The sequence below is a fragment of the Misgurnus anguillicaudatus genome, chromosome 22 (genome assembly GCF_027580225.2).
Source record: "Misgurnus anguillicaudatus chromosome 22, ASM2758022v2, whole genome shotgun sequence".
Taxonomy (NCBI): Eukaryota; Metazoa; Chordata; class Actinopteri; order Cypriniformes; family Cobitidae; genus Misgurnus; species Misgurnus anguillicaudatus.
The window spans coordinates 6,884,819-6,909,592 of NC_073358.2; the positions used below are offsets into that span (position 1 = coordinate 6,884,819).

The 24,774-nt window shown below is 37.4% G+C and overlaps 1 protein-coding gene across 2 annotated transcripts; it reads right to left on the bottom strand.

Annotated features, from left to right (window-relative positions):
• Positions 1–4,294: 4,294 nt before the first annotated feature.
• On the bottom strand, positions 4,295–23,866 carry adora2b (adenosine A2b receptor). 2 transcript variants are annotated; one of them, XR_008643301.2, is made up of 4 exons: positions 23,746–23,866; positions 23,082–23,535; positions 9,201–10,419; positions 4,316–5,344 (listed from the first exon to the last, which is right to left on the bottom strand). XR_008643301.2 is itself a non-coding variant. In XM_055200566.2 (3 exons), exons 2-3 carry the CDS (start codon positions 23,399–23,401, stop codon positions 9,687–9,689), a joined length of 1,053 nt encoding a protein of 350 aa, XP_055056541.1. In that variant the 5' UTR covers positions 23,402–23,535; positions 23,746–23,866; the 3' UTR covers positions 4,295–9,686. The 2 variants fall into 2 exon arrangements, 1 of the variants encoding a protein (XP_055056541.1); XM_055200566.2 differs by having other exon boundaries at positions 4,295–10,419.
• Positions 23,867–24,774: the final 908 nt, after the last annotated feature.

Here is a 24,774-nt window from a genome sequence, read left to right on the forward strand (position 1 = left end):
TAGACCAGATATTTTTGTATGTTTATCTGCTGCCAGAGAATGAACATCTGTTCATTGAGCATGACCGGAGTTATTTTTGGAGTTTCTGCTTTTCTCAGCCAAGTTTTGTATGTTGCATTTAACATTTGTAAACCATTTATCAGTCATATATTTTTACATTTTTTTAAAGGGGACATTTCACAAGACTTTTTATGATGTAAAATAAATCTTTGGTGTCCTCAGAGTACATATGTGAAGTTTTAGCTAAAAATACCATATGGCTGATTCTCACAAAACCATTGAAACACCACGGCACTAATGATTTTAGCTTTAAAATGTGTAATATAGTAACATTAAAAAGCATCAGAATTAACACAATACTGTGTTCTACCTTGCACAATGTGTGATTTCAACATAAGAATTTATAATTGTAAATTTTATCTCATTTTCTGCTGAAATTCTCATTACCGCAATGTGTCCGGCTGTGTTTGAACATGCGTTATGTTGTAATTTAATCAAATTAACACAAAAATATTAAGAAAAAAATAAATGGATGTTTTGACTTCTTTAGATGACAGAAAAAATATTTACTGAATATTCATGTATAATAATAATGAAGAAAAATTAGGAAAATGATGTGTCCATGCCTGATGTTCTCATCCTCCGCAACACTTTTTGAGAACAGTTTAAGCACACATACAGAATTTTAATAAAGTTTGATTTTGAGTGACCAAGCACATGGACCACTTACTTCAAGATGGCTACCAGGTAAGATCATTTTTTTACAGTTAATTTGAAATATTGTCTTGTCAGAATGCTTACACGACATTTTGATTATCATTACCGCAACAGATGCTTATTAAATGTTAATTTAATTAATAGAAGCATAATACTTTGATTTTAAATGCATGTGCAGAATCTCCAAATTATGTTCTTTCAGGTTTATCATGTCATTTTGAAAATATGTCAGTGTTGATGTTTTCTGACTGTTGCGGTAATGAGATTTTTTAGGACTAATTTTTTTTATTATGTTACAAAAAGTGTTAAATGATAAGTAAAAGTTTTTAAATTAATCTTTCCATGTACTCCAGACTTTGTTTTTCAATGTCTGGTGGGAAAAAAAGTAAATTTAAGCAATTTTTACATTTTCATGCTTGACATTTTTAAAACCAAGTTTTCGTGAGAATCACCCATATAGATAATTTATTATAACATGTTAAAATTGCCACTTTGTAGATGTGAGCAAAAATATGCCTTGTTGGGTGTGTCCTTTAAAATGCAAATGAGCTGATCTCTGCACTAAATGGCAGTGCAGTGGTTGGATAGTGCAGATTAAGGGGCGGTATTATCCCCTTCTGACATCACAAGGGGAGGCAAAGTTCAAAGACTTATTTTTTCACATGCTTGCAGAGAATGGTTTACCAAAACGAACTTACTGGGTTGATCTTTTTCACATTTTCTAGGTTGATAAAAGCACCAGGGACCCAATTATAGCACTTAAACATGAAAAAAGTCAGATGATTTGTTTTACAAGAATAAAGTTCACCAAAGCATTAATATTTAAATACCAATGTATTGGGGTATAAGCCCTGCTAAAAAAAAAACATTAGACACCATCCCAGAAATTCTATTGGTTTTATTGGGAATTTTATTGGTTCTAATGGAATATGGCCCAAAACATATACAGTGTATTGGTCTTTGTTGGTTTCTAATGGTATTTATTGGTTCTATTGGTTCTATGTATTGGTTCTAATGGAATATGGCCTAAAACCTTTGCTTTAAATAGTAAAAGCTAATGCTTCCTATTGGTATTTTAATGGAAACAATTAGAATTTTCTGTAATGGTTTTATTGGTTTTTTCAGCAGGGCGGTTTTTATCCATTTCTGAACATGACACAATATAACATTACGACTACATGATAAGAGCTTTAACTGTTATAAAAATACAGATTTGTAAGCATTCGTGGAACTGAGGGCGTGAAAATAAACACGAAACACACGTGAGTGTTGTCATGCGGTAAATCCGACCAATCGTGTAGTGTTGTGTAAAGGTCACATGCATGCAGAGTCATCAAATAAATTATATAGTTAGTATTTTATTTAGATTTTGTATTCTTAAATTATTTATTTACATTCTATGATTTATTCATAATTGATTATTTTTGTCAATTCATAACCCCTGCAATTCCCACATGAACCACTAGAGGAGCCACCCTGTCTAGATTTATACTGCAAATCTTGATGCTCAGTTTCGATTTTCTTCCACAGATTAAGTAAAATGTCACGATATGCAATGGACAAAGCCTTTTTTTCTTTATTTCTGTAATAAAACATAAAACCTTTACTCTTTCCCCAGCCAACGTTTAAAAAAAGTTGCCAACCAGCGACAGCATTTTTTTTTAAATGATTTTCACAAAAGTTAATGCCTTTCAAAAATGTCCTTCTTTAAATATTTAAACATACAATATATCAAATGAAAAAACACCCTCTGCTTTAAAAAAAACCTGTTTCATCCTGCCTTGATTAGTTCTCTTCTTATCACCTCTCAAATATGGGTAGGTTTTTTCAAAAACACAAAATTTTGAGCAAAAAGCTGAGTTCATACAATTTTTGGGAAGGACTTTTGATAGAGATCCGATTCCGAGCGATCCTCAAAACATACACAGAGTTCTTACTCTTCACATGAGGCGTTGCTTCCCGGCTGTATAAGTTGCGGAAGAACGCCACCTGGTGGAAAATAGCAGTATTGGGGATTGCCAGAAATACTCGTTATTGACAGGGAAGTATTTTCTCTTAATTAACTCATCAATGCTGGAGAAAGAGTTGACATTACTAAGTGAAGCCGCCACCCTCTATTGCATTGCTAATGATGAATCTCACATCTTGACATGAGAATATCCGACCTGTCCGCTAACATTGCGGACGCAAATGCATGTATCCGATTTATTTCCACATATCAATCAGGGAATATCAGAATCTATGCGCTTTTTTTCCGATGGGTCATATCTGATCTGTGCCATATGTGGGAAATCAATTGGAATTGAGTCACTTGAAACATGCAGTGTAAATGCGGCATTAAAGACAAATCTGAGTCTTTCTTTAACCTTTTCTATGCAACCTGTATACATAATCTATAGTCACAGTGTTATTTTTCACAAATGTTTTTATAAAAAATGCATAAATGATCTTGAACCCGTATATATTTAAAGGAATAGTCTACTCATTTTCAATATTAAAATATGTTATTACCTTAACTAAGAACTGTTGATACATCCCTCTATCATCTGTGTGCGTGCACGTAAGCGCTGGAGCGCGTTGCGACGCTTCGATAGCATTTAGCTTAGCCCCATTCATTCAATTGTACCATTTAGAGATAAAGTTAGAAGTGACCAAACACATCAACGTTTTTCCTATTTAAGACGAGTAGTTATACGAGCAAGTTTGGTGGTACAAAATAAAACGTATCGCTTTTCTAAGCGGATTTAAAAGAGGAACTATATTTTATGGCGTAATAACACTTTTGGGAGTACTTCGACTCGCCTGAAAAGTCCGCTCCCCTTCTCACTTTCATAATGGGAGAGGGAGGGTGTTACTGCGCCGAGTCGAAGTACTCCCATAAGTGCTATTACGCCATACAATATAGTTCCTCTTTTAAATACGCTTAGAAAAGCGCTACGTTTTATTTTGTACCACCAAACTTGCTCGTATAACTACTCGTCTTAAATAGGAAAAATGTTGATGTGTTTGGTCACTTCTAACTTTATCTCTAAATGGTACCATTGAATGAATGGGGCTAAGCTAAATGCTATCGAAGTGTCGCAGCGCGCTCCAGCGCTTACGTGCACGCACACAGATGATAGAGGGATGTATCAACAATTCTTAGTTAAGGTAATAACATATTTTAATATTGAAAATGAGTAGACTATTCCTTTAAGTTCCTTCAAACATGCAATGTTAAAGACAAATCTGAGTCTTTCGTTTATCCTTTTCTATGAAACCTGTATACATATTCTATAGTCACAGTATTATGTTTCACAAATGTTTTATAAGAAATTCACAAATAATCTTGAACCCATATATATTTAAAATGTAAGTATTATTACCAGTTACACAGGTACACATTAAAACGGCATTACTGTATTACAATTGCAGAAAAATATAAAATGTATCAGATGTGAAAACCATGTGTTACCGCTTTGTGAAAACAATGTGGTGAATGTCCCACTGCGTTCTCAATAACAAAGACTGGCCTCATAAAATAAATATTTGCTTTTATACATTTCCCATAACAGATATATATATATATAGAAGAGTAGCTTGAGATGTTATCTCGTAAGATGTAGGTGTGATCATGACATTAAAAAGTTAAAAAGTTGACTTGGTAAATAATATGATAGGCCTATATAAACAAGACCGTAGTCATGCAGGACTCTGGAGTTTATTTGAACAATGGTCACCTGCACACTTTTTCTCATAACACACAGATAAAGAAACGCTTTCCTATTGAGAAAACCTTAGCAGCACTGCTGAGATAAAAACACGTCCTTTCATTACTTTTATATAAACAGCTTTTATTAACAAAATAATTCACCGTACATAGATTTATTCATGTTAAATAACAAGACACTTCTTTTGTCGCGAGACAATTTTCTTTTAACACAAAAAGCACATAAGTGACAAAATACGCACATCGAAAACATACATTTTTGAAAAGCACGGATTATTCTCTTCTAAAGGCTAGAAATGTCTTGACTGGTTTGTTAAAAAAGGCCTTTTTTGATTCACCGCATAAAATTATCAATACGCAAGGAATAAAACATACGCTTAACAACACAGGTTCAGTGCGGTACAGATTCGTCTCCATTGGAATGTCTGGCACACTCCTGTAGTTTAGCCCTTACAAATAGAAACAAAGCAAAGATCTGTACATTTACAGGATACAGAAAAATACTGCTGAAGAACAAACTGCTTTATAAATAAAAACATTTCACTGCCGGCTTCATTGGCACAGATGTGAATGTAATTTTGGAAAGGAAGGGGAGATGCTGCTGTCGGGGACAAGTGTGCATCTGTCAGTATAAATCGGGTATGAAAATCCCCCGCAAAGATTTCAAGAGAGAAAGGATAGGTCGAATTAAAACTTAATCCCACACGAGCACCATTCTAATTTAATTTGATTAAGATCTTTCTGCAATTAATAGTCACAGTATTGACAATAAGAAAGTTTTATGTTCAATCTTTCCTCTCTGTCAGCTGCTCTTGTTGTGGTCCGGGCGGGTTTGTCACAGTCAGACATTCAATGACAAACGCAGTCGTCCCCTAAGGGCCGTGACACATAAGATCCCAGTGTGTTGTACCATCACATCTGGGGACAGCGGGAATGTTTGTGTTAGCATGAAATGGGGTGCATTACAGGCAAATGCTTTTAAAGGGAGATTTTATAATAGTGAGGATAAGACTCACATACAGTGACCCCCAAAAGTATTTGGACATCTATAAAATATCAAACACTATAGCGTTCATTTAAAATAGCAGAAGTAGACCTTTACGATTTTAAAGGGTATGTTAACGTGACGGGAATTGATGTTATACATCCGGTAAAAATGGCATGGGAACGTTTCTCTATTTGAATTCTATTTTAACATGTTCATGGAAAGTTCATGTGTTTATTCTTGGTGAAGTAGATGGATAAAGCGATTTGATCGTGTTTTTACATTAAAAAGTGCTTAGCATCACGTTATTTGGAAATATAAGCTTCTCGTAAATGATTTTGCACCGTATCTACGCAGCATTTCATAAACGAGGTCACTGGTTATGATGTTACTGATGTACGTAAAATGTTGCTGCAGCTGCAAAAACAGACAAATGTGTTGTCCCCTTTGGGTTGGGGGTGGATGTGCTGCATGACCGCTCTTACAGAACACAACCAAGCAGGGCTACTTGAATGTTGGAGGCATATGAAGCATGCTCATTGGCTCACCGATTACATTTTAAAGAGCCAATCATCAATTTGCACCATATTTGCACGAATGTGATTGGATCACAAGTGATGTATTAAGAATTATGAGCAATGCTTATAATGTTTAGGCTTAGAATTATTTATTAGCAAATGTGACTTGGTTAGATTTTTTCGGTCACACTTTGGTTTAGGGTCCAATTCTTACTGTTAACTCTTTCCCTGACAGTTTTTTTTTAAGTTGCCAGCCAGCGTCAAGGCTTTAAACCGGTTCACGGAATGAAAACTAAAACCAGAAACTTTTGATGTTTTGCAAGGAACAGAAACGAAACCAGAAACTTAAAAAAAAACATATGTTCCGGAACAGAAACGTTTATTTAAATTTAAAGTTAAAGTTTATTTAATTTTTTCGTTCTTTGACAAGATTTCTGTGCAATACTCGGTGAAGTTCACTTCCGGTTGTCGTTGACTCGTCTGAGAAATGAGAAGCTTGCCACCAGCAAGTAGCCTACTCAAGCCCAAGTCTCTAATGCTCAATCATAAGAGCTTAATATTGTAGGCTACCAAGTACCTCAAGATGTTTGTTTTTTAATACTAATTAGTGGTGTAACAGATCGCAGTTGATCCGTACAGATCACGACTCACAGTTTGGCTCGCATGCGATTCATGGATTAATACGCAAATTTAAATAAGGTGAAAGTTGATGATTTGCACGTGTTTCGAAGGCGTGCAAATGTTAACACTTAAGTGATTTTAAACAATTTAACCACAAAAAGGCGCTAAAGTGAGCAATTTTCTGTACGCACAGACGCACATGCGATTGAATGTGTCCTGTCCACCTCCAATCAAACGTGATTATCCCTATGCCCTTCAAAGAAAAGAACTCTTGATGTATAAACTTGAGAGAGAGTTGCGCTACTCTGTCCCATACTGTAGTCCATTAAAATACATTTGGTGAATAAAGCACTGAAAAACAACGTCATTTTCACTTTATATGGACCGACTGTATCTGCTGCATCTTTTTCCCGAAGTGCCGTATGGAATTCGTCCTCCGTCTGTGTGTGTGCGCTTGTTTAAGTGCACTCAAAAGTGCATACACGGAGAGACGCGTTTCAAAAAGCAAGCAAACAATCTTTTCTGTTCTTGATAGGACACATGCAACAAAATTATCTCGAAATACCAGTATTCTTTTTCTAATAAAAACATTGTCTTAATTCATGTATAATGCTGAAACAAATGTCAGAATTACAGTTATGCCACTTACATAATGTAGCCTTTTTTAATGTTTGATGAAGATAGAGACTTAAGGAAAATTATGTAGACTAATAATTTAAGTTTAATGTCCAAATGATCAGCCTACTTATTTGTATGTCCCACAGCTGACATGGAATGTTATTAACCGGTTCGGGAACTTAATTTTCAGAGATCAGATTCAGATCGATGATCAAAACATACACAGAGTTTTTACTGTTTTTGGATCTGTGGATGCTTCAGTGTTTTATAAGTTGGGTAAGAGCGCCACCTGGGGGATAATAGCAGAAATATGGATTGCCGTAAAAACTCCTCATTAGCAGAAAAGTGTTTTCTCTTAATTGACGAGATAACTCGTCAATGGCAGGGAAAAAATGTAACTATTAACTACTAATAAGACATTAATATGTGACCCTGGACCACAAAACCAGTCATAAGTCGAACAGGTATGTTTGTAGAAAAGGACAAAAATACATTGCATGGGTCAAAATTATAGATTTTTTTATGTCCAAAAATCCTTGGGATATTAGACTACATTTGGACTTTGAACTTTAAATGCAATCTTTTTAATATTTAGATTTTTTTCACCCTCCAATTTCAGATTTTTACATTGTTGTATCTTGGCCAAAAATAAATACAAGTAAAGATCATGTTCCATGAAGATATTTGGTGAATTTCCGACCGTCAATATATCAAAACTTTATTTTTGTGAGTGGATGCAGCAAAATCGCAAACAAAATTGGCCAACAAAAATGGCCTACAAACTTATTCTTGTTGCTACCCGCTCTTTGGGCATTTCCCATTCAAGTTTGTTTTTTAGATATCCACATTCAGTTCTCAAGGTCATTACAGCGGTAAGCCAGTAGAGAACGCTAAAACAAAACTTGTTATTACTAAAATTACTAAAAAATGTAAGTTAAGACTACATTTGAACTTTAAATGCGATCTTTGTAATATTTCGATTTTTTTTTCACCCTCCAATTCCAGATTTTCACATCGTTGTATCTTGGCCAAATATTGTCCTATTCTAACAAACCATACATCATTCAAAAGCTAAATAAATATGCTTTCCGTTGATGTATAAATCGAAATTGACCCTCATATAACTACAGTTTTGTGGTCCAGGGTCACATATGCGCTTTATTAGTACTAATAAGCAACCAATTTTAATGAGCAACTAGTAATTTTCAAATACAGCAAGTTTCAAATTTTTAAGTGCAACTTAAGTGTCCAAATACCTCTGGGAGCCACCGTATGTGATATCTGTGTATCTGTATGCAGTACGACATACAAACTACATCAAGACCCATTCACTCCAAGGACGATTACAAGAACTATTCAGACAAATAAAGTTATATACTGCGTTCATGTCGCATCGTAATTACAGTTTTTCCAAAACAATGACACGTAACAATATTGGCAGTTGTAAAATTCATAATTACAGCATGAAATTACATTTAAATGCTTCTGCTAAATATTGCAAAACACAGAAAGCGCGTCGGGTAACAATAATAAAAGTGCTTTTGCGAACTCTACGGAAACGTGTGTTAAATCTTGTAATTGCGATATACGCACCTCCAGTTATAGGCGCCGATTTCTTCTTCAGCCAGTGGGTGCTCAGCTCAACTTCGTGCAACGCTTCTCAACATTAGCAGGTTGCTTAGCAACAGCAGAAGCTTATAAGAAGTGAAATGTGAAGCACCCCATGTTTAGCTTATTCATCAAAGCATTGTTAATATTACAACTCAGGAGATCCACCAGAGAGGCTTCCAAATCTCAAAGCGTTTATTTAATTTTAAATTAATTGACCATATCTGGCGTTTTTCCGTGGGTGCTTGGATATTTTGGAATCGGCGCCTATGCCCCTAGTTATCGTGTTTGGTGTGAATGGGCCTTAACCCCTCATTTCATTTAAACGACACAAAGACCAAAAGTAGAGTGATTTCTCTTACCGGCTTTGTCTGACATGGTTATTTTTCTTTCTTTTTCGGGGTCTCAAAAAGGTTTTTCTTACCTCGTGTGTATTCCTGAGCAATCTAAAGCAACCATCTTGGTCATAGCAAAAACATCAAAGGTCCTAATAAATTCAAACATGGCACTTTTAAATACACTTATTATAACACAGCGCTTCAGATTCGGTTTTGATTCCAGTGGGCTGTTCTTCCAAAGCAGTCTGTGGTTTCGCCAAAGCTGCCCACTAAATCAGGTATTTCCTGTTCGTATACCCTCTGCGTAACGTTAACAGAGTCAAACTGGCCACTTAGCGTTTGGAAGGAGACGGCGCCTCAAGTTTCTTAGTGCTTGGTCGGGTTTTAAAGGTCTATAAATATTTCCAAATATTTGTAGTGATAAAAGAGTTCTTTTCACAGTTCAACGTTAAATCCTGAAAGCGTCTAGACGCGTCCATGGCATCGGAAACATGGTCTTTGCATTGTAGACATCTTCCGTTTGCAGTTTTTTGGTCTGTAAACATTTATCTCCATACACATACCATACACGACTATAGTAGGGGGTCGATGGTCATCGTGATCTCTGTGTCTCTATGACTGCTGCTACCGTTGGATCTGAGATGCAAGTCATCCCGTCGACAAAAGAAATGACGCTTCAGGATCCTCCTGAAGGTCACTCTGAACTCCCGAATGCGGTAGGCGTAAATGATGGGATTGATGGCGGAGTTGGCGTGAGAGAGTAAGATGGCGATGTTCATGACAAAGCTGGGCTTCTCCAGCTCTCTGTAGAAGAGAGTGAGACAGTTTAGGATGTGCACCGGAAGCCAACAAAGAGCAAACAAGCCCACGATGATTGACAGCAATTTGGCGGCGCGGATCTCGCGCTGCAGCAAGCCGCGGTGTTGGTTGTCACCGCTGCTCACGCTGCACTTCAGTTCGATCTGACGCAGCTGCTGGCGCGCCACCGTGAAGATCTTGGCGTAGATTCCCAGCATGATGAGCAGGGGTGGCAGCACGCAGCCGAAAAAGTTGAAATACACCATGTAGCTCATGTCCACCACGTTTTCGAAAAAGCACTCGAGGTGGCAGCTCTGCAGGAAGCCCGTTTCGGCCACGGCCGTGTCGCTGACATTGGCGGTCTGTGCCGAATGGCTCTCGTTTCCGCAACAGGAAGTCTCTCTCCGGTTCCAGCCCACAAACGGAATGAGTCCGATGATAAAGGATAAGATCCATAAAATGGTGATGATTTTTCTCGCTCTTTTCCCTGTGACGAGCTCCTTATACCTGAACAGAGAAGTAAAGAAAGAAAAAAGATGAATAAATAAAAGCAATGCAAGAACAATCATAATAGTAGTTCATTATTTAAGGCGTTAAAGGCAGGATAGGCAGGAATTATCTAAAAAACTTTTTTACAAATTTGTTTAAACTGTCTTTATATACCAATACATAATTAAAATGTAAGTACTCTGAAAAGTAGAGTATAAAACTCGAGTGTCTGTAGACCTCTCACAGTTAATTATTTCCATTCGGGACGAAAAAAATTATTGGCTTGCGCGACTATCACTCTCTCTCGCGACCATGGCACCACCCCTGTTGCTATGGGATCTGCCCACACATGCGCACACCCGATTGATTTGAACGTGCACGAGGCACTCTAGGAAGAGCAAAAGTATGGCAGAGAAAGTGCATTCACAACTCACAGTACCTGCATATCCAGTCAGCGAAGGCAAACAAAGGAATAAATGAACCAATCAAACGAGAGTAAATATCGCGTGGCGTTTCCTCGAGATGACGATGCGGTAGCGGTATTGTCTCCGGAGTGTAGTCCTCATCAGAGTCAACAATGCTTTCATCACGGAAACTCTTCCATGCAAAACACTGGCTTAATAGTGAGTACTAAAAGCCATCATATTTGTTTATATTCACAGTGATAAAATAGGTGTATTATTACATGTGATTGTGACATGATGTTACTGTATGCACAATGCTCCTTCCTCTCTGCTCGTCTGAGGTAAATGCTGCTCCCAGATCGTTCATGTGTTTTGGGGGCGTGGCTTTAGAAGAAACCCAGAAGGGAGGGGGTGGAGTAAATGGAAAAATGAGCTGTGTTTAAAACAGTCGTGAGAAGTCTACAGACACTCGATTTTTATACTCTCTTTTTCAGAGTACTTACATTTTACTTATGTATTGGTATATAAAGACAGTTTAAACAAATTTAAAAAAAAGTTTTTTTAGATAATTCCTGCCTATCCTGCCTTTAAGACACCAAAACATGGTAAACCAAGTGCACATTAAAGGCACAATATGTAATTTTCGCCACTAGAGGTCGCTAAACAACAACAAGCTTGATGGCGCTGTTAAAGAGCGTGGGATAATGAGAGTGGTAGTTTCCACCTTCACTAGCAATAATAATTGATCGGGTAGGACTCAATGTTCAATGATTACATAATGACATAAAGTTTTATAAGCGTTACAATATAATGTTAACTAGGGGTGTAAGAAAATATTGATACACGTGTACCGGGATATTTTGTTGTTGTTGCAGATATCGTATAAATTCTCAAAAACGGAGTATCGTGTTTTTTTTAAATCATACAAGATTAATGGCAGTTGTTTCGGGTCGGTTCTTAACTCACTCTGGAGCAAGTTCACACAAGTTACATATTTTTTATAAGGTTTGCATATGGTGGTGTGTTTTTTTAATAAAAGCTTTCCTAAAATTATTTTACATTCTATTCCCAAAATAAAAAATATCCCAGTATATTGCCTCGCTTACAGTATTGCAACGTATCGCATCGAATCATATCGCGACACTGGTATCGGGATACGCGTCGGGTCGCCAGATTCTTGCCGATACACAACCCTAATGTAAACTCGCTTGATAGTAACTGCAACGGCCCTGTCCCAAATGGCACACTCGGGACTGATGATTTTCCTCAGAGTCCACACTTTGATGACATCATGTAGTGCAGACCTTAGGGACCCTTGACCCCGAGTCTAAGAGGGCGCACCACAGAGTCGTATTTTGGGACAGACTCCAGCATCATGCCGGAAATAGGAAGAGAAGTTGCCCATCAGTGTAAACTCCTCTATTCTGTCATCTGATTGGTCTGATTGTTCTTTGGCAAAGACTTCTGGGTGATAAAGTACGCTAAGCCTGCTGCAGTGCAGGCCTTGTCGAAGATCGCATCAAGGGTGCAAAGCACGAGTCCTGCACGGGTCCATTTTTGGGGACCCGCTCCCGCAAAGTTAAGCAGGTCGCACACTGTCGCAGTGGTGGTGACATGATGGGTCAAATTTCATATGTCGCACGTGTAATAGTCATTTAGGAGGCGTGCACACCACAGCTTTTACACCTGCGGTCGGTGCATGTTTTTAATTGGTTCCAATGGAAATTCAGCGTTTTTCAAATAAGCCGCCGCTCTGTGGTTTTTCCGCGCTCGCCGTTGAGCGTCGAGAGTTGAAAGAGATTCAACTTTGGGTGAAAAAGTCCGCTCGTCAATGTCAGTTCTCACATGGCTGTCCAATCACAGTGGTGGAGGGGTGGGACAAGTATCACAACAACCAACCGGCTCACACCTCAAGTATAACAGCTAAAAAGCGCTTGGCTGAAAAAACAGCTGGCATTCTGTGTCCTCCTGGTGTTTTCAGCCGCGTTTAAAAGTTTTGGTGTGCACATCCTTTAGACATACAAATTTTGCACATATTTTAATTTGCGCTCCTACTCGCCCACACTGAGTGAGTTAATTATCCGTCTGCATCACCGCCCGTGAATTTCAGAAATGTGACAATCCACTCGTTTTAGACACTTTTATGTGGGTACCCGACCCGTTGCAGGACTCTGGTGCAAAGGGGGCGCTGATGAGCACACTTCAGAGCGTAAGAATGACAGATGGGACACCCTACGGACTCTAGACTAAGCGAGCATGCGCAATTTAAGGCCACAAGACCGAAAGTTCACATGACGTGCGCCATTTGGGATAGGGCCAAAAGCGGCATGTTACTATTTTTACCATAGACTGTAAAAAAAGATGGACAACGCCTGTTCGCTCTCTTCCATTGGTGAAAAGTGAAGCCGCCAGTGTCCCGATATGGCTCTGACATCTTGGGTCTTGAGTCTGCGCAGTAGCGATTTTGGGACCAGTCATGCGCAGAAGTGAGCAGGAAGTGAAGCCGCGAAATCAAAACCCCGCCATGTGCATATCACACGATATCACAGCTGTCAATCATGACGTGACACCATTGTTTTTATATCATTAAATAACTAACTAAACACAAACCTATTTTAAAAACAAACATTTGAATGTACATCAGCGTGATAAAAACTACAGTGAATGACAGAAACCAGCTTTGGAAAAAAGATAATTGAAGTGTAATTAAATTTTTTGTTGGTCTCAAGTCCCATTGAATAACATGAGGAGGCGGGGTTTATGACCTATACTGGGACCAGTCACTGGGGGGCGATCGAGACGTTTTGGCTTCACTTTTCAGGGCTTGTGCGGCACGCTTGATTTCTACATGTGGCAATGCGCAGATTGATCGGCATACGACATCAAGAACTACTTCCGAATTTTAAATACTTTAATGTCACATGCTGATCACAAAGGGAAAACTATGGATAATTCGGACATGACACCATTGAAGGCGGTGTGCATGATCTCTAAAAGCCATGGTTGACATTTGAAATCACCTAAACAAACACACCCCTACCCCAATAGAAACTGGACCTTCTGTTGATAGACCCGCCCCACACATACGCAACCCAGGCAACGATGTTGGTTAGACACGCCCCTTACTGCTGATTGGCTACAAGTGTGTTTTGGTAGTCGGCCCGACTCCCTTTTCCAAAGTGTTTTTTTTTAATCACGCACCCCACCTTTAACAAGCGACCCAATCAACAAGGACAGAGCATTTTTAAAAATGCAAATTTATACATATGTTTACATTTGGTACCGATATGTCCCTTGACATACTAAAATGCACTCTTTGGTACCAATATGGACATTTAGGTGTGAAGAGTACCACCCCAGTAAAAGCTATGGACCATTTTTTGACCATTTTAAGTATTGCATAGTTAAGGTAATAAACTATAGCTGTGTGGACTTGACTTCATACATCCAGTAAAAAATCCCCTTATGGTTTAAAGTAAGAGCAATTACTTTTTTATTCTGAGAAGCTCTGGCAACATACGGGTCAAGACGTCATGTGGTTCAATTGTAACTATAGTGACACATCTTTCTTGTAGTTAGTGCATGTATGAGGTTTTGTATATATGTACAGTATATATAGTAAGAGAGAGAAAGAAAGATGGTTTGAGGTGTAGGAAGCGAACTCCACGTAAACACACTCGGGTGAGTGATGGCTGAAACTTTCCATTAATCACACAACCACAGACAGCTCACATTCTGCCTCTACGGATGAAGCGAGGTGAGCAATACATGAGGTGCATTATTCATCACAACATCCACCATCAGCTTCCTCTGAGACCCGGACCCATCACTGCTTGATGTCCCGATGACGGATACAGCCGGAGAAAGTGTTGAGGGATAACGTCACGTCACATTTCTCCTACATGCTCAGATTTTCTACTATTTTTAGCTTTGTTGTACCTTGTACTTTGTATATACCTGCTTTATAAAAGGCAACAGTTTGTGTCACTATTTGTGTCTTTATGATGGGGATCTCAAACTTTTTGCATTAAAATTCTAATAGCTACTATGCATATTCTAACTATTTTTTACACTTATTTCAGTAATAAACAAAGCACATTTTCTTCTGAATTATTTTATTTCAACATATGTTTTAATGCGTTTTGTTTAAACTACATTTGGACTCGATGGATTTACTAGACATGGTAAAGACTGACATGGTTTCTAGATGTTCCCCATATGTTAATATTAATAAAACCCAATTATGTAATCTATAATAAATGACTTCATGGACCCCCTGGCTAAGCACTGAGGACCACCAGGCATCCCTGGACCCCACCAGCCTGCCATTGACACAGCCATCACTCTTGCTTTATTTTGTTTTCAGGGAGATGCAAAATTGAATTGTCTCCATGAGCACCACAGACCACAGCTCAATATGTATTAGAAAGACTGTCAAAATATCCATCCCTACTGTCACTAGGTTAGCACCCTTTAAAAAGGTCCTATTAGGTACAGATATGTATACATTTGGTACAAATACATGTATCTATCTTTGAGATACTAATATATAATACTGTATGTACCTCTAGGTACTAATATGAACTCATTAGGTGCAAATGCTACAACCCTACTGACAGCTGAAGCACATATTTTGACCATGCTTTGTTATGTATGTCCTCTGAACATTGTTTTCTTTATCCATATTTATCTTTTTTTAGTAGTGCTGCATTTATGATTAGATATAATGTATTACAATTATTATTATTATTAATTTCCATAATATATTCCATTACCTAAATTTAAAATAAAATTCATGAAATTGTACCTTTTTTGCTGATACATTATAAGTGGTGAATGCACATTCATGTAGTTTTTTGGTAACACTTTATAATAAGGTTGTGCATTAGCTAACATGAACTAACAATGGTTCTACAGCATTTATTAATCTTAAAGGGACACTCCACTTTTTTGTAAATATGCTCATTTTCCAGCTCCCCTAAAGTTAAACATTTGATTTTTACCATTTTGGAATCCATTCAGATGATCTCCGGGTCTGGCAATACCACTTTTAGCATAGCTTAGCATAATCCATTGAATCTGATTAGACCATTAGGGGCCGTGCACACCAATGCTTTTATGCCCGCGGCCGGCGCATGTTTTCAATTGTTTTTAATGGAAGCTCAGCGTTTTTCAAATAAGCCAGCAGCTAGCGGTTTTCTTCCGCGCTGAAAACCGGCGCCCGGCTTTTTTTTTGCGCTGAGCGCCGAGAGTTGAGAAATGTTCAACTTTGGAAGAAAAGCTCAGCTCGTCAATGTCAGTTCTCACGCGGCCGTCCAATCACAGTGGAGATGGGGCGGGACAAGTATCACAGCAACCAACCGTCTCACAGCTGACGTATCAGAGCTACCAAAGCGCTTAGCTGAAGAAAGCTGGCACTCAGCTGAAAAACAGCTGTTATTCGGCGTTGTCCAGGCGTTTTTAGCCTCGTTTAAAAGTTTTGGTGTACACAACCCCTTAGCATTGCTCCAAAAAATTACCAAAGAGTTTGGACATTCTTCCCATTTAAAACTTGAATCTTCCGCAGTTACACTGTGCACCAAGACCGACAGAAAACCAAAAGTTGCGATGTTTTAGGCAGATATGACTAAGAACTATAATCTCATTCTGGTGTAATAATCAAAGACTTTGTTGATGTAACATGGATGCACAGGCGTAGTGATATTACGCATTGTCCGAAAATAGTCCCCTGCCATTGAAACTTACTAAGGGGACTATTTTCGAGCACTGCGTAATATCATTACGCCTGTTGCAGCCATTTTACGGCAGCAAAATCCTTGATTATTACCCCAGAATAGAAGTATAGTCCTAGCTATTATTTCTGCCTAGAAAATCGCAACTTTTAATTTTCTGTCAGTCTTAGTACACTCTTTGGTTATTTTTTAGCACAATGCTAATGGTCTAATCAGATTCAATGGATTATGCTAAGCTAAAGTGGTAACGCCAGACCCGGAGATCAGCTGAACGGATTCCAAAACTGTAAAAATCAAATGTTTAACTTTAGGGGAGCTGAAAAATGAGCATATTTTCAAAAAAAAGTGGAGTATTTTTGAATAAAAATATTTTTGTTAATTTTAACATTTACTAATACATTCATATTCAGGCCAATCACAACGTACAGATTAGCTGACCAATCAGCAACACAGAGCTTTTCAAATCCGTGTGTTTCAGGAAGAGAGTGAAAACTGGAGCTACAAAAAATGTATGTTTGTGAAAAATGTTTTTTTTTTAACCACAAACCACGCAAACACATTGTCTTATACCAAATACACAAAATAACGTTGTTTTTAGCAATGAAATAGGTGCTCTTTAACAAGGATTAATAAAGGCTGAAAACTACTGTATACCTTATTGTAAGTTCACGTTGGGGTGGTTTGCAAGACAGGATTTAGATTAATCCAGGACATTTAAGTAGTTTTTACTTTATTTATAAAGAGACCATGTACAATTTTTCACATAAATGTTTCCATTCCATGCATTGTACCGGATTTAGCTAAAAGCTCATTTTCACCGCAAACATTACAAACATACTTTACATAAAACAATACTGCTGTGCATCTTGAGACAAAACAATGGTACTGATATATGTTAAGATATGTCAGTACAAGATGTTTTTAAGTTAAGGCAGCTCAAAAATGCATTTTAGTCTAAGACTAGGATAACCCCTGTCCAGGAAACCGCCCTTTTATGTTTATTATTTTAATTATTTTAAGTCAATTTTTATATGATGAAAACACTGAAGTATTTGTAATGCTATTAAAACATTGCTGTCTTGATGCAAGGCCACCAGATGATGTCACTGCGTGTTGCTCAAAGCACACAGTCTCCTTTTGTTAAATACCTCTTTCAGCTTTAGTACATTACTCTTTCTCCCAGGGCCAGATCTCCTCTGCTCTACGGACACATGAATGGAGAAGACTGGATTAGCTCTGGCATGACAACAGCCCACTGGCATCCCCATCTCACCCTCCCTGAACCCTCCCTCGCGCTGATGGGACCCCTTCATTTCATTTCACACATAAATCCCTTCTCCAAACCTTCTGTTCTTGCTTCCGCTTTGGACCGTGGGCTCTGCCAACAGGCTCAAGTTTCAGTGGATCTAAAGTGAGATTTCAACTGATGTGATATTAACGCATGAACAGCTGCGTTAAGTTTAAACTAAACTAAAAGCATTCAACTAGCCTTAGTTAACATTCATGGGTTGGTTTCTGACACTACTCTATATTCACGAATGCACACACAGAAAATTCGCTCTAATGGATTTTAGGACTGATGACATGTAATGCCCATCACTGCACTGTGTGGTCATCTTTTTATGAGAAATCAAAGAGGGTTTTACACTTTTAGGAAGAGTTATTGAATTCTTAATAGAAAGGTTTAAAGAGCATTAATTATAAATTAATCACAGAGTTTCCAGCCTCAGACTGCACTGACATTTCAAATGCAAATATCAGTACATGTGCATCTGGGTATTTGTATACATGTACTGTAACACTAAAATAGTCTTTAAAGGGATAGTTCACCCAAAAAAAAGAAAATTCTGTCATCATTTACTCACCCTTATGTTGATACAAACCTGTATTCATTTCTTTGTTCTGCTAAACATAAAGATATTTGTAAATAGAAGCACCATTGACTTTTATAGTAGGAAAAATATTACTATGAAAGTCAATGGTGCTCAAAAGCGGTTTGGTTACACTAACAAATTTCTGTAGAAATTACAGTATTATTGGCAACTAGCTGCCAGTAACTTACTGTAGATTTTACATTTATGTAATTTACTGGCAACATTTTGTTCAAAGTTAAATGAACATGAAACATTTTCAGTCTTAGGGCTCTATCTTACACCCAGCGCAATGCAGTGCAATGCGCGACGCAAGTGTCTTTCGCTAGTTTCCACCCTAATTTTCACGTTTAGCGCCGCGTTGTTTAAATAGCAAATGCATTTGCGCCCCCTTTTGCGCCCATGGGCATTCTGGTCTGAAAATAAGGTGTGTTCAGGCGCATTCTTGGCGCGTTGCTATTTTGAGGCAACTAAAATAGACTACGCCATTGACCAACAAAAACCTGCTCTAAAGTCAGGCGCAATATGTTTTATGTTATTTAAAGAGCGCATTCGTAATATGCGCCTATAAACGGGAGGACAACGCGGGTTTGCTTATCACAAAGTACATAAATGCGCAGCAGCACAAAAATGCTTTTAAATATGAAAGATTAAAGGATTGAATGTAAAAGATTATTATTGAGTCTCTTGGACATAAATGAGGACTAATTATGAGACGTTAGAAGGCGCAAAGAGCTGCTTTACCTGTAGCCTGATAAGTAAATGCTTTGCTTTAAACAAATGCGTCTGTTTTTAAATGTTTTTTTTTAATGCTACCTCACGGATTTATTGTATATGATGTACCTGTGGATATGGTGAGATGAGAAACATTTTTAAGTAATGCTTAAAAAAACTCTTTGCTAAAAAAACGCTGTCCAAAGTGCTGAAACGTGCGGGGAGCCGTTTGTAAATTCTTTATCTCCTGTTTGTTACAAATAAAGTATTTTTAGAGTACAAACCTTATCTTACATACTTGTAAATTCTTTTTTTATTGATATTGGATAGCCATACATTTAAAGCAATTACAAGCCTGCTTTTTTACTTCCATGACTAAAAGAAAACAGGTTTTAAAGGTTTTAATAAAAAAACAATTTCAATACAAGTGAAAAACAACACAATTATTTAACATTAATCTTAAACTGGGGACCTTCTTCCTCCGCTTAGTTTTTCAGTTTACAAATTCCGTCATCTAAATAGGGATTAGACATAGCGCCAGCGCAACTTGCTTTTAAAGGGAATGAGAGCTGTGACTCTCATTAGTTTACGGCACGTTACCCCAAAATACTCCCATTACAATAGGACCAACTCTTTTCGACCATGCGCTCAGCGCACAAACCATTTTTCCCGTCGTTAAATTAGCAAAAGTGGATTCGGACACGCCCATTTAGGCGTTGCGCTGTGCGCTTTAGACAATGCGCTTAGATCGTTAAAATAGGGCCCTTAATCTTTTACAGTAAGTTACTGGCAACCAGCTGCATAATTATAGCTCATTTTTTACAGTGACGTTGCTCAGAATATCTTCCTTTGTGGTCAGCAGAACGAAGAAATGTATACAGGTCTGTAACAACAAGGGTTAGTAAATGATAACAGATTTTTTATTTTTGGGTGAACGATGTGTCTTTTTTTTAGCTTTCTCCTGCTTAAAGTGCAGTAAGTTACTGTAAATTAAACAGCGTTGATATCAAAACATGCTGTCTTTTTCTGAGCATCCTGACCAGCCAAGCCTAACAACATTGGCTCAACCAATAGCACGAGTTTTCATCTGTTTGTGTGACCAATGGCAGATGCAAAAACATTCATTGTTTTTGCAATTCCGTCTGGTGACACAAGTGGCACAGAAATTACAGTTTCCACATTTAACAACCTCTCCTGACTTTTAATGAGTCAATGGAGGAAAGCGATGCTCTGGTCCTCGGCTCTTGAGCCCAACAGATACTTCTGATGCAGGACCACACTCAAAGTTTTATAATAGCTTAGCTGCCTACTGTTTTGGGAACTTAAACACTATTTAGTCCCTATAGTCAGATGCCAAGCAGCCACACACACAGAGAGAGAAAGAGAGAGATGTGGTGGTCCAGACTGGTAAATGAAACCTAAAGGGGAGTACTGGCAGTACATTGTGGAAATTTTGTTTCTTTTGGATCATCTACTAACAGTGATCGTGTCAAGAACCGTTATTTCCAGTAACAACAGTCCAGCTAGAGATGAGAAACAAGTTCTGGACATCTTGGCCGTGACACAGTGAGAGTAACATGACCACCCAGAATCAGAGACTGTTTAACACGTTATTAGTACCGCAAGTGGTTTTCATTATACCAAACTACTATCTGTACAAACCACATTCCCACGTTACTTAACATGCTCACAAATCAGTTCTGTTTAACCCATGTTTGCCGTGGCTGTGAAACAAGAGGCATTCATATATATATATACACATACATACAAGAAAATGACCCCTTGGGTGGCACAAGATGTGCCAGGGTGCCCCAGTTTTATAACATTTTATAAAATACATCAATTTATCATAAATTCTGTGTAATCAAACCTCAGAAAAATATAACCACAAACCAACATCACTACGTTATATATTTAAATATATCCTGTTTAATTCAAATTCTAAGTTTGAGATTGTCATGAATTTTCTTTGGGAGAATTGCAAAGGGATGCACCCAAAAAATGGGGTGGGGGGTTAGAACCACTGTAACTGCTTTTGTTTTTTTATTAATTTCCACATTATTCATTTCGACACTGACCATTCTGAAATTGTGTTGCTCGCCAAAACCTACACTTAAAGGTGCCAAAGAATGCATTGAAATAATATATTAAATTGTTGTTTGATTATTTACATAGGTATGAAACTTTACTAAGTGCAAAAATTATCCAGAAACGTTGCGTTATGTTGAGAATGGCCTGTTTTCCAGCGGTCTTTTGCGTGCATGAGGTTTACATAAAAATGAGGAAACAAACACATTTGAGGCTCACGATACAGTATGTCATTACCATGTACAGAACTCTTATGATTCATGTATAATCTATTCATATATGCCTAGTTAACTACAGTTTTTTATTCTATGGCACCTTTAAGTTTTGCAACAACATGTAAAAATGTCACACCAATGCCAATTTGACCATTTAAAAACAAAACTCAAAACATTTTTGTCTGATAAAGAGGATTTTCTAATCAGCTGTTGCTAATGGACCAATGAACAGACTCTTTTAACCCATTTTTAGTGCAAACACTCAAATCGACATGATAAAACGTTTGTCATTCATAAATTATTTGACGTACAGACACAGCTCTGGCATTTTCTGAAAGAAAGAACTTGAGTATTTATTAGAAATGTCAGAATTAGGACTAGCGCCACTGAGTTTTCCTCATTTGTCAATCTTTTCCTAATTCTAACCTACATGAAAAATGGTGTATACTTTGGCGTTTACAGCATACTGCATACATTTATGCATTTGACAGACGCTTTTATCCAAAGTGACTTGCAGTGCATTACAATGAATACATTTTTCATCATCATGTGTGTTTTCTAGGTTTAAACACAATACCATCTGCGCTGCTAATGCAATGCTCTACCACTGAGCTATACAGGAGCATATTAATAGTAATTACGAGTATTTTGAGAGTATATAGCTACTTTAAGATTTAATACGTTACGGTTTAAAAACAGTAAATTATTTTACTTTTACTACATTTATAGGGAATTATAAAACAGTTTATTACAGCAAATATGCAGTACTACAGTATTATAAAATATATTGCAGTACTTTATTGTGTCAGGATTCAAGTGTCAGCTTATCAGGATGTTATTTAGTAACTGATTTGAGTACAGATCTTCATACATGAAAACAGATGCAACCCACTGAATGAGATAAAAGTTTCAAGACTGATGAAGCAGATGAACTTTGAAATGAATTGCAACAAAGGCACGAGATTGACACGAGATGTCGTATTGATCCCAGAAACGAGGATGCTATAATGATTACTAATGTGCCTTCATTAATGATTACTAATAATTAATGATTAATGGTGACTGTACAAGAGATGAGACATGAGGAAAAAAGTTACTTTTGATCTTTAAAATACACCACATCCCATTAAAATACTGTACTGTACTGTATACTTTAGTATTTACTATAGTTTACTGTGGTAAAATTCCTAGATACTATATAGTTTTCGAATCTTAACACAATTGAGGTACACTACGTATTTACTAGTTTATTAATTGACGATATTCACTTTGCGTAATACTGTGGTGTAGTAACGTTATACAGTAACAAAGGGCGGTAATTGCAACATATAACACTTGACTAGTTTACTACTATAGTTTACTGCCACATTTAGTTTATCACTATAGTAAATATTTTAGAATACTGTAATATACTACAGTATACAATTTAAAAAAGTTTGGTGTAGTTAATACCAAACTATTCATGATTTTTATGTATGCAGGTTCGTTCACGCGGGGAATGTTGTGCACGCGGCAGGAAACGTCAGATCCTTCAAGACAGCTGCAAAACCACAAAACAATCTTTCTTGTCAATTTAACCACTACACTTATTTGATATTTACTAAACAGTACTAACCGTCCTGTAAATATCCTGCAAATAAATCGTAAAGGACTTACCTCAGGGGAATTTTAACAGCCAGATATCTGTCGATAGCCACCGCCAGAAGACTAAATATTGAACTTTGTGTCAGTACAAGAACAAAACAAGCCAGAAACAGACATCCGTAAAAGTCCGAGCGCAGACCGATGCTTATAGTGATGGCGAAGGGGATGGCGAGGCAACCCACCAAAATATCAGCAACTGCCAGTGACACCAGGAAATAATTAGTGGCGTTTTTGAGAGTCGAGTTGATGGCCACGGCCCAGCACACGAGTACGTTACCGATGATTGACAGCACCGCGATCACGAGCTCAATAGCGATGTATAGAGAATCCATGTCTGCACACTTCAAACACAAAAATGAGGATATTTGGATGTGATGAGTCTCTCGGTGTTCTCCAGTGGTAAAACCATCAGTCTTCTGCAGTAATCCACGCTTTGCCAAAGTTTGTGATTTGCCAAAACGGCCATCTGTTGATTTAAAGACAACATTACTTGGAAGCTATAATGCAGGTTGTACAGATGAAATATCTCGCTTGCTTTATCTTTTAAGTAAGGTGCACGTAAATGTTTGCGTTTCCTGTGACATCTTATACCCACACGTTTCCACGGACGAATAAAGTTAATAAAGAAAGTCAATGTAATATTGAACATCTGTGAGATTTATATGAAATTACTTACACTTAAATCAGAGTTTTGTGATGTCACTCGCTTGTCTTGTTTAAATGAGCTGGCAGTCGTGCATGTTCTTGCAGAAGCGGTGAGGATCTGAGTCTGACTCACTCTGAGCGCAACACATGGATTTCAAGCAGATCGCAGAAAACTGTACATCACAGCTCGTAGCCACGCCCAGCAGCTCGAGTCACGCCCACCCGCACGAGCGCACGAGCTGTCAGTCTGATGTAAAAGTGAGTATTTGATATAAAATCACTAGTTTTTAAAGTTGATAAAATATGACAATGTACGCAGATGACTGCAGTGTTGGCAATAAACAGTATTGTTTATATTATGTAGAGATTTATATACTTAATATTATTTAAAATGCATAAAATAAAATAAAAAGTAATAAATTCATATCCATGCCTTTAAGTTGTCCAAATAAAGTCCTCAGCAACACATATTACTAATGATAAATATATTTTTGATATATTTACGGTAGGAAATTTACAAAATAACTTTATGAACATGATCTTTACTTGATATCCTAATGATTCTGAATAAAAAATATCTATAATTTTGACCCATACAATGTATTGTTGGCTATACCCATGTGACTTATGACTTGTTAATATTAAGTATATTTTTTAGTACATCCAAATAACTTTAGTATACATTTAAGTATACATTATTTTTACCTGGGTAAGTGAACATTTACTGTACGTGTGAAGTAATTGCAGAAGTTTAGTACTTAAATGATTAGTCCATTTTCTTAAAAAAACCCAGATAATTTATACTCACCACCGTGTCATCCAAAATGTTGATGTCTTTCTTTGTTCAGTCAAGAAGAAATTATGTTTTTTGAGGAAAACAATCCATGATTTTTCTCATTTTAATGGACTTTAATGGACACCAACACTTAACAGTTTTAATGCGGTTTAAAATTGCAGCTCCAAAGGACTCCAAACAATCTCAAACGAGGCACAAGGGTCTTAGCTAGCATTTTTGACAAAAAAAAATGCACTTTTAAACCACAACTTCTTGTCTATCTCC

Coding starts and splice junctions, on each gene's coding strand:
- adora2b (XM_055200566.2), bottom strand. CDS start 23,401: ATGGATTCTCTATACATCGCTATTGAGCTCGTGATCGCGGTGCTGTCA. Junction 10,420..23,081: donor GCTGTTAAAATTCCCCTGAG/GTAAGTCCTTTA, acceptor TTCTCTGTTCAG/GTATAAGGAGCTCGTCACAG.